The sequence below is a fragment of the Peromyscus eremicus genome, chromosome 1 (genome assembly GCF_949786415.1).
Source record: "Peromyscus eremicus chromosome 1, PerEre_H2_v1, whole genome shotgun sequence".
Classification (NCBI taxonomy): Eukaryota; Metazoa; Chordata; class Mammalia; order Rodentia; family Cricetidae; genus Peromyscus; species Peromyscus eremicus.
This window is the reverse complement of record NC_081416.1, coordinates 15596615-15607802: the sequence shown is the minus strand read 5'-3', so window position 1 is coordinate 15607802 and position 11188 is coordinate 15596615. Positions and strand designations below refer to the sequence as shown.

Below are 11188 nucleotides of genomic sequence, written 5' to 3'. Positions count from 1 at the left end.
TTTACAGCTGTGTACTTCCACACCTAGCCAAATTGATCCCTTAAATTATATGATTTAAAGCTGGGCAGTGGTGGCGCATACCTTTAGTCCCAGCAGGCAGACCTCTGTGGGTTCAAGGCCACCCTGGCCTACACAGAGAAACCTTGTCTCGGAAAACGAAACAACAACAAAAAAATTGTATGATTTAGTACTCTTTAGTCCAGTCACAAAGTTGTACAGTTGTTGCTACTGTAATTCAGAGTACTTTCATTATCCCTCCTCTAAGAAACCCCAAGTTCATTAGCAGTTACTACTCATTCCCTCAGCCCCATACCCTTCTAGCTCCTCATCTATTTCCTGTCTTCAGATCACACTATGGGCCTTCTCTTCTGTTTCTGGCTTCTCTCACTTAGCACATTTACAGGTTTCCTTGTTACAATGGGAAGTTTGATGTTGGCTGGTACATGGTACGTGAGCAGGAAAGTCTGTTTTCCAGCCAACTTTTTTTTTTTTTTAAGATTTATTTATTTGTTATGTATAATGTTCTGTCTGTATGTATGCCTGCAGGCCAGAAGAGGGCATCAGATCTTATAGATGGTTGTGAGCCACCATGTGGTTGCTGGGAATTGAACTCAGGACCTCTGGAATAGCAGCCAGTGCTCTTAACCTCTGAGCCATCTCTCCAGCCCCTCCAGCCAGCTTGTTTTTGGGGGTGGGGGGTTCGAGACAGGGTTTCTCTGTAGTTTTGGTGCCTGTCCTGGATCTCGCTTTGTAGACCAGGCTGGCCTTGAACTCACAGAGATCTTCCTGGTTCTGCCTCCTGTGTGCTGGGATTAAAGGCGTGCGCCACTGCCGCCAGGCTTCCAGCCAGCTTTTTATAGATGGGAGATTTGGCTTCAGCTTTTCTATTCCACAGACATATGAGAAAAGAAACATGAGAACTTGAGGGAGTTTTCTCACTGTATTCTCTGTAAAGATCAGCTTTCCTTAGCTTTCAGATCTTCAAGCTCTTGGCATGCCTGTTCTCATAGATGGTTTTTGTTTGTTTTTTTCCGAGACAGGGTCTATGTAGCCCTGGCTGTCCTGGAACTCATTCTATAAACCAGGCTGGCCTTGAACTCGCAGTTATTCACCTGCTGAGTGCTGAGTGCTGGAGTTAAAGGTGTGCACCACCACTGTTTAGCTACCGTATTTCTTCCCTTTCTCTTTTCCTTATGGCTCACACTGTGGACTCAACTCAGGGCCTTGCCCATGCAAGCCATTTTACCACCGAGCGGTACATCCCCCACCCAGGGGGATGAGCATTGTCAAAGGTGAGGCTGCTACATAGTAATGTTTGTGTGGACTAGTAATGTCGATGTGGTGTGTGGATGGGACCTGAGAGGGTGGAGAAGCGGCTCCTCTGCAGGGCATAGGGAAGTCATTTTCATTTAGCCAGAAGTTAACATGGCTGAAACGATGAGTGGTGGATATCAGAGCTGTTTCTGAGTAGATTCCTAAGAGTTTTGTCCTTAAAATTTGGGATGGCAGAGCACTGTCTCTATAGAGTAACTCTAACTAGAGTTGCTATCTAGTAGATAATTCAAATGGATCTAAGCTGCTGCTTGGTTAGTGAGATTGGAAAGGGGATCCTGATAATAGGGCTGCCTGTACTTTAATACAAAAGGGACCAGAAACTTTTAGATTGCAATTGTTTTACTCTTTAGAAGTACTCTTTAGAATCACCATGTTTCACCACCTCTTTTTTTCCCACCTCCTAACTTGGAACCTAACACTTCCGCCACACTCAAAATGGCTACATACGGTCAACCTTTTCAATGCATCCGGATGGTTTCGTCCCCAGCTCTCGGTACTTCCGCCACTCTCTGCGGGGCGGGGTGCACTGCACTTTTATGCACCTCGTAGCATTCAAGATGGCCCGGCTTCCTCCCACTTTTCATTGGCTAACTCACCCAGCACGAGGGGGGCTGGGACTAGTACTAGACACACAGCTATTTGGACCAATGGATGGAAGACAGGAGCCAATGAGGCGCGGGAGCTGGAGACCCTCCTCCGTATCTGGGAGGGCATTTTGCCTGGGGCGGGGTGGAGCCGAGCCGGAAGCGGGAGGGGAGAGCGAAACAGGAAAAGAAGGGAAGAAGGAAGCAGAGGGAAGAAGAGAGGGAGGAGCAGGAGGGGTGGCGGCGCCGTGGCGGAGGAGCAGGAGCAGGAGGGGGATGGAGAGGAGAAGGCTCCTGGGTGGCATGGCGCTCCTGCTCCTCCAGGCGCTGCCCAGCCCCCTGTCAGTCAGGGCTGAGCCCCCGCAGGTAAGGGGAGGGCATCCGGGCCAGCCTGGGGGTCCGAGGTGGTCGAGGCCTGGCTGGAGTGGGTGTCAGGGAGGGTTGTTTGCAAAGAGTTGAGTGCTCTCGGGAGGAACGCCCATGCCTAGCATGGACAGGGTGAAGGGGGCTTTGGTGTTTAGCTGACGGACACCTGTGACGATTTGGATGTCAGAGGCAATGGTGCCAGGCGACTTGAGGGTCTTTTGAGAGGGCAGGTATGGTAGGTGCGCTGGAGGGACTATTCCTGGATATTGATGCACACTGGCGCATGTGGGGCTCATTTCTGCTCCGCAGTGGAGCCAGGAGCCGGAGACTGTGTGCACACCAGTGTGTGTAGGGATCACAGGTTACTTACTGCACTGGCCCCGGAGGGAGGAGGGTCCGGCAGGATATTTATTTCAGGCTGGACAAAGGAAAATTCTGATGGCATCTTGGCTCTATTTTAGTGCTGTAAAGCATGGCACGTTGGTGGTATGTTGTTGGAGGTAGGGTTCTTGGAAGGCAGAAGGGTTGTGGTAGAGTGGAACCCCTCAGGAGGAGGGGCACATCCGAGCTGTGAGAACCCATGCTGTTAGGCTGGCTGTCCTGGGTAGAATAAGTCACTGGTGCTGATCTGAGCCAGCTCAGGGCTTTTAAGCAAAGGGTGGTTCTGATGCCAATATCGGCAGCAAATGGAGCACCCTAGCTTTTCTTGCTGGGTGGCTTGCTCTTTGTCCAGTCAGGGAAGCTTGCTGGTGCTGATTCTAGCTCAGGCTGGCGTTTCGAAACCCTAATTGAAGCGTTACTCTTGGTGCCAAGTTGGGTGGGGTGCTGTAGGGGAATAGCCCCTCCTCTGTTAGATTTGGTAAAGGTCCTCTCATCTTATTTTCTTCACTTTGTTCCCTTCATTGTCTTTTTTTCAGAAAAGCACTCACATGCACAGACAGTGCAGGGACACCCTGTACAACTTAACACTTGGCTGTTTGGATGAAGAGCAGAAATGGCTAGCAAAATCCGCACCTTTCCCTTAGAGCTTAAGGGCAGCCCTTTCACACATGGATCTTGTTTTGCTCCTGAACGTCCTCTTCCTAAGACAATAAGCAAAACCCACAGATGATTGAGTTTTGTTTTGTTTGAGACAGGATCTTGCTATGTAGGTCAGGCTGGCCTTGAACTCAAGATCCTTTTCCTTCAGCCACCCAAGTTCTGTGATTTGATAGATTTTTCAGTGAGTTGAAATGCACGCAACAAAATCAACAGTTTTAAAGCGAATCGCTCAGTGGCATTCAGTACATTCCCAGTGTTGTGCAACCACCACCTCCGTCTAGTTCCCAAACAGCTGGATCATCCCAAAGAAAAGCCTGTCCCCATAACTGGTTACTCCCTGTCTCCACACCCGTCCCCGACCCCAGCTCTGACCACCACCAGTCTGCATGTGCTCTGCCTCTGTGGATTGACCTGTTCTGGATATTTTGTGTAATGTTCGCATACCATCACGTTTTTAAGGTTCATCCATATTGTGACCAAATAATACTCCTCTTTATGTATATGCTACAGTTTGTCAGCTTATCTGTTGCTGTGTCCTAATGGGGTAGGGTATGTTTATCTGGGAAATCATACTCGAAGGACCTTGACTATGTTCCTGTGTAGGGCTGGAACCCTGTAGTTTTTTGGCCTTTGTAGAGGTTGTTTTCTTAGTTAAAACTATAAATGGCAGGACTGTAAAGTTAAGTACAGGTATTGACAGAACAGAATACGGAGTGAACTTGCTCTTCCATTTCTGTGGATGTCTCTGAGGGCTGTTCCTTATAGTCATTCAGTCACTTTGCTCGTGGGGTTGATTAGGAATGTGGAGCCTTTGGAGGTGGGCTGGTTGCTAGTAGGAACCAGATCCACTTCTTCAAGGAAAAGAATCGGAAAGTGGTGGTTCCTGCCACATCCTGGAGCTGGGGATGGTGAGATGTGGAAAAGGGTCTTCCCTGTATGGTTCTAATTACAGCTTGTCAGTCACAGGCTGCTTTCTTACAGTTCTGGCACTTCCAGTACTCATTTTGGGGACAGGGTGGCTTTTGTACTTCGTTCCGTTTGGTTGGGTGCTGGTACTGACCACAGCTGTTGTGTGCTTACGTCCAGTTCCTGTGGAGAGGGCAAGTTTGTTAGGAGCTGCCTACTGCTCCCTACCCTTTCCACACGTCCCCTGACATCCTTTACACTCTCATCTCAACCCTTATCCCCCGGGTCCTTCCGTCCAATCAGTCATGCCGGATATCTATGGTGAAATCTGTGTTTTGGTTTTTAACCTTTGGAATGGAAGTTACAATATAATTATTAACTCTGAATCCACCACAGCTTAGTCAGTTTAGGGTTTTTGTTTGGGGTTTTGGATTTGTACATGTCAGCGAGGGAAATCGTTGCAGAGAGCACCTGTCAGGGAACATCCTTCAGTCCTTCATTTCTATAGTGACCCCCAGGTCACTCAGGTGGGACCTTGAACTCTGTGTGGAATGTGGTATGGGTACATCACTGTATCTCCCTCTCTGAAATGAATCTGTCAAATGCCATCTTTCTCTATTTTTTTTTATAGGGTTTAGCAGTCTTACCACTGGGCCATCTAGTAGGATCTGTTTTGGCCAGAGTGGGGGGGGGGGGTGTAGTTTAGACAGGATCCTTTATCTATCTATCTATCTATCTATCTATCTATCTATCTATCTATCTATCTATTTACTTTTTCAAGACAGGGTTTCTTTGCGTAGCTTTGACTGTCCTCTGTAGACCAGGCTGGCCTCGAACTCATAGAGATCGCCTGCCTCTGTCTCCTGAGTGCTGTAGACAGGATCTTATTAGCTATAGCCCTGGTTGGAACTCAGTATGTTGATCAGGCTGATCACCAACTTCCTGTGATCCTCCTGCCTCAGCCTGCAAGTGTTGGGGTTACAGGTGTATACCACCATGCCCAGCTACATGCACACTGAATATTTGAAATATATGTATTTATGGGTGGCTTTTCCTATTACCAGCTCTTCATAACGGTCGTGTCTTGTCATGCAGACCAGGAAAGTTCACCAGCCTGGGGACTCCTACAATTAGGAATGTCTGTGTAGCTCTCTGATAGGGCATCATGACTCACAGATGGGACTCCTTGAATCTGAAAAGAATAAAAGAGCTGCATTTTGCAAACAGGAAGGCCTTGGCATTTGTTTCCTCCAGTTAATTTATGCTGGAGATAATGGAGAGTCACTTTCTTTCTGATGTTGTTTGTTTAAAGTTTTAGTGGAAATGTCTCTATCCATAGGTGATCCAGCCAGTGGTCTGGGCACAACCTGTAGATGCCATCTTTACAGTTCCTCTGCCAACTTCAAAACTTTGAGTTCAGTTGGGCCTCATTCCTGCTTTTTCTCGCTACGCCCCTTAATTTCATACCAGCTCTACTTGTCTCTCGTGGCTTAGGTTTTAGTGTAGAACCTTTGCTCCGTTCCCAGGCTGCCGACTTGGGATGCTCGTACCTCCACGTCTGAGTACTAGGATCCAAGAAGCACCACACTCCCGGCTCCGTCCTCCACACCCTCTCTCGTTATCTGGAGGCAAAGTTTTGTGTAACCCAAGCCAGTCTTGAACCTGCTGTATAGTCTAGGATAGCCTTGCACGTCTCTGGTCGTACAAATAACATTTCAGGGCAGTCACGTTCATAACTTCCTGTAGAACAGTGGATTGTGTGGCTTACAGAAGCTAGCCCCCTTTCCTTGTTTTCATAAACTTTGGCTATTCCAAAGCGAGCATTTTATCGAAAATCATTTCCTGAGTTGTGTAAACCTTTCTGTTGGAATTCCACTTAGTGGACATTTCTGAACTCCAGCAGTTTCTGGGAACCATCAAACGTGGAACAGAATCCCTTACCTCGAGGATCTGGTAATCGGGAGTGGAGGAGGAGAAGAACACACATGAGTTATAATCCAGAGGGATTGTGTTCGAGTGGAGGCGCAAACGTAGGATGAGGGGCAAGCAGTGGACTCTGCTGGGGCGGGTGGAGGCTGAGCAGCCAGGGGAAGTTTCATAGAGACAGGCGTTTGGACTTGAGCTTGCAGCAGGAGACTGGGGGTCAGAAGTGGGCAGAGTGTGAGGGAAGAGAAACTGGAGAGGGATGGGCGGTGATGTGCGGTTCATGTGGAAGCTTTGAGTGGAGGTGTGCGGTCAGAAAGTCAGATGTGGGCAGGGAGGCCAGGCAGCTTTGGTGAACTGCGAGGAAGCTCTGTGGTCTCTGGTGGCACTTTCCGTGGTGTTGGAAGTGGATTCTGCTTGGGCTGTGCAGTTCAGTGGCTGCTCCACCGCCTGTACCTGTCAGTGCTTGTATTTTGGCTAAGGTACCTGAGAAACTGAGTTCGTAACCATATTTCATTTTTATATCTTTTTGTTGTTTTGTTTTGTTTTTCAGCACGGTTTCTCTGTGTAGCTCCCTGGCTGTCCTGGAATTCTCTTTGTAAGACCAGGCTGGCCTTGAACTCACAGAGAGCCGCCTGCCTCTGCCACCCAAGTGCTGGGATTAAAGTGTGTGCCACCACCACCACCTGGTTTATCATTTTTATTATATTTTCACACCTTTAAAAACTTACGTAAAATCCAAAGCCAGCCTGGTTTACATAGTGAGTTCCAGGCCAGCCAAGGCTGTGTGGCAAGACCCGGCCTCAAAACCAACAACAAAACTTACATAATAAATTACCTATTTTCATATGGTCGCAGAATCACGTCACCGTTCCTCCTGCTCTCTAACATTTTAGAACATTTTGTCACCCTCAAAAGGAAGCCTATGACAGCTAGCAGTCCCCCATCCCACCTCCCTTTCCACCAGCCCCAGCACTTGCTTGTCGCTCTGTTTCCCTGGATTTGCCTGTTCTGCACATTTCATATAAAGCAGGGACCCAGACTGGCGTACTGTACTGACCATAATGCCTTTTTAGTTGCCCTGTGCTGTAGCATGCATCAGTTCTTCGTTTCTTTTTGTGTGTGGTACATGCCTATGAGTGTGTGGGTCTGTGTGCCCATGCGCACATGTGTGGGCCGGAGCAAGATCGTCACCCCATCTCACTGTCTCGAGACGGTCTTACTGAGCTGAAGCTCGCCTTGGCAGCGCTAACTGGACCCCGAGCTCTTGGATCTGCCCAGCTCCTCCTGCTAGTGCTGGGTTCCCAGTTCACACTTTGCCCAGTATTTTGTGTGGGTGCCAGAGATTTGAACTTAGATCCTCATGGTTACAGGACCAATGTTCTTTCTCAGGGAGCCATCTCCCCAGCCCCACTTTGTTTCTTGTTATGGCATGGATGCCCATATTTTATATTTATCTATTTATCAATTGGTAGTCGTTTGGGCTGTTTCCACTTTGAAGCTATTAGGGATAATGCTACAGGGAACAGTGCTGTAGACATTTTTGCATAAATACATGTTTTGATTTTCTCCCACATTTGTTTATTATGTGTGTGCATACATGCATTCGGGTGCATGTGCATGGTGGGTGTGGAGGTCAGAGGACAGCCTGTAGGAGTTGTCCTGCAGGTAAGTCCTAGGGGTGAAACCCCGATCGCCAGGCTCTCTCTTGGTGGCTCACTGGTTTTGTTTTGTTTTGTTTTTTGATACAGGGTCTCACTTTGTAGCCAAGCTGCCTGAGGTTCATACCACCCTTCCTGATCAGTCACCCCAGTGCTGGGGTTATAAGTATAAACTACGCTGGCTTCTGTTCTTAATTCTGTGTAGATACCTAACTACTGGGTCACTTGGTAACTCTGGATAACTTTTCAAGGAACTGCCAGACTGCCGTCCAGAGTGGTATGGTGTTTACTTTACATCGAATAGCTACTTATAGCTATTGACTACATCATGGGCAGTGTGATCTAACAGCTTCCAGCATGTGGGTTTGGCACAGTCCCACACCATGGGAAGGTCATGGGGTCATGGGCTCTGTGGTCAGGCCATCTCAGTTCCAATTATAACACTACTGAGCAAGTGATTTAGTCTCTTGGGCCTCAGTGTCCTCCTCTTCAAAATAAGAGGAGCATTAGCATGTGTTGCACAGACTTATGAGGGGGAAATACAATATAGAGAAGACTCTTAAACATAATAATAATCATCGTTGCTATGATTCTTATTGATGGTCCGCAGAATGCATTGTATTTGGCATGCTATTGGCAACTGTCTGGAGGAACCCAGGTCTGGAGTTTAACATGACTTGCTCGATTCTCTCATGTATCTGGAGTTAGGGTTTCCTATCGCTTATCTGTGTAGACCATTGTTCATGGTGACTCTGTGGGTTTAAAATGGCGATTCTCAATTAAGGGTCATTTTGCACCCTCCAGAGGACATTTGTCAGTGTCTGGAGATGTGTTGAGAGTGTGGCTGGCATCCCACATGTGAGAGCCAGGAGTCTGCTTGCCATCTCATGCTGCTCAAGACAGCATCTCACAACCAGGGGATGGTCTGGCCCGAGGTAAGAAACCCTCTGGTTTCCAGTGTCTGCCATTTACGGTTTGAGGTCAGGCCTCCTACCAAGAGGAACAGTGTGTGGATGGCGTGCCAGAGAGTCACTGACTTAACCGAGTATCCACTCTGTGTGTGTGCACCATGCTCTCCTCCCAGGTGGGCCCTCCGTCCCACTGAGCCTTCTTAATGCCCTGGTGGCAAGTTTTCGGTGGGGCGGTTTAGAGCGCTGATGTGGTGGCCGTGAAGTCAGTGCCGCCCTCCGCCAGTCAGCTTTGTTCTGTCAGCCAGCATCCAACATCTGGATGGAGCAGTCTTTGGTCTCCGGTTCAGTGAGCAGGTCACCCCCTCCCCCCCCCCCCACTCACCCCGTCTTGAACTTTCTTCTCTCCTGCTTTGATCTGCCCTTGTGGTTTCAGTTTAAGAACATAATTTGGTTTTGCCCCAGTGACAGCCCTCTACGGTCCCATAACCAAATCTGAACTGAGTCATGGTTTTAGAACTTTTTCCTTTCCCCACTCCAAGGCTTGGCTCCTCTTGGCCATGGGATCACTGGTTTGTTCTCATGCACACTTAGTCTGTGGGAACCATTGAGTGGTCTCGGCTTCTGCCACACGGGAGACCAGATGGCTGGGTTAGGCCAAGTCTGAAGGAGAGCCTGCAGATGCAGCCAGTCTGTGTTTGGGACCTGCAGGCAAGTCTTCATGGTGTTCTGGACACCCTGGATGGCTTTGGGGTCAGAATTCCACCCGCTTTTTGAGTGTCTAGCCAACCAGACCCCTGGGAGAATGTGTCCATTGCTTGCCTTAGTTCTTAGGCCCTGTGTGACCAGGACTAATTGAGTGACCATCAATGGCCTGGTTCATTTTCCATCTTGCATACCACTGGGGACCCCAGTTCCATGTTTAACAGCACAGCCAGCCACGGAGTGACAGAAGAGTGTCCGTTGAGGACCTGTGGCATCCGTGTAGAAATGCTTTTCAGTTCCACTAGGTGGAGCTGAGTCTGGCCTGAACTGTATGTGGGATGTGGAAACCACAAACACAGATAAATCCAGAACACTGCAACTTGGGAGGTCAGAAAGGGGAAGAGAATCCCATCCTGTTGAATCCCATGGCCTGTTGAGCCAGTTTGGGGAACTCTTAATGTGGGGATTAAAATAGGTCACCTTCTGAAGACTTCCAATAACCAGTCCTGCAGGGAACAGGGTTTGGTGACTCTGATTACCCAGTGACATTCTCAGCTCGGTTGTGTTTACTTTTGGCTTTTTTCTTATCCACACTATACTATCTTTCTTCTTCTTCCTCTTCTTTTTTTTGAGACAGGGTTTCTCTGTGTAGACCAGGCTGGCCTTAAACTCAGAGATCCACCTGCCTCTGCCTCAAGTGCTGGGGTTAAAGGTTTAAAGGTGTGTACCACCACCAACCACCGGCTTACACTTTCTTCTGTGGGAAAATAGATGAGGTGTGTGTGTTGTGTTTATTTTTGTTTTCTTGAGACAGGGTTTCTCTGAGTAGCCTTGGCTGTCCTGGGACTCACTCTGTAGACCAGGCTGGCCTTGAACTCAAGAGATCTGCCTGCCTCTGCGGGGATTAAAGGTGTGTACCACCACGACATACCTGGCTTTTTTTTTTTTTTTTTTTTTTTTTGAGACAGGGTCTCATTGTGTATCCCCGACTGGCCTGGAACTCACTATGTTACTATGTAGACCAGGTTGGTACTGGACTTACATCTGCCTGTCTTTGCCTCCCCAGTGCTGGGATTGAAAGCATGCACCACCACACCAGGAGAGCTGGGTGAGCTATGTACATCATTTCCCCGGGCCAATGCTGGCATGATGCCGAGGCTGTTTTGCTTCAGGATCTCAGGAATTTTATAAGCTTGAACTTTCACAAGCTGTTTTGGAAAAGGTGAAAAGAAGTGTAAGCTGGCACAAAATCTTGTGGTTTGGAAGGGTGGGTCCCAGAATAGAGTTACAAAAACACGTCTAGTTTGATTTTCAAATATCCAGCAAGAAGCATCTTGTGTTGTAACTCTCTTTTATTACACATTCTTTCAGCTTGGAAGCCTGTGTTCATGGAGGAAGTGATCAGTTTGGGCATGGCAACACGCTGGTTTTGGGGTGCCATCCTCCAGTTTCTCTTCATATAAAATTTTTGTTTGTTTTGAGACAGGGTCTCTCTACATAGCCCTGGCTGTCCTGGCACTTACTGTATAGACCGGGCTGGCCTCATACTCACAGTTATCCACCTGCCTCTGCCTCCCAAATGCTGGGTTTAAAGGAGTGCACTTTCCTCTAATTCTCCCTGGCAGTCTGACCAAACACAGAAAGAACAGAAGACGAGGAGCTTATTGATGAGATCTGTCTATTCTTTTTCCTTGTGGTCCTTTTGAGAGTGCAGCTGCCAGATGACCTTCTGCGTCAGGAGGCAGGACCGCTGGAGTTC

General features: G+C 48.3%; 1 protein-coding gene across 1 annotated transcript in view; it reads left to right on the top strand.

Annotated features, from left to right (window-relative positions):
• Positions 1 to 2096: 2096 nt before the first annotated feature.
• The window catches only part of Wbp1l (WW domain binding protein 1 like), a 63459-nt gene continuing 54367 nt past the window's right edge, over positions 2097 to 11188 (top strand). Inside the window, exon 1 of the mRNA XM_059256946.1 lies at positions 2097 to 2285. Within this exon, the coding sequence (XP_059112929.1) occupies positions 2196 to 2285 (90 nt within the window). The 5' untranslated portion in view covers positions 2097 to 2195. The remainder of the gene's footprint in view (positions 2286 to 11188) is intronic.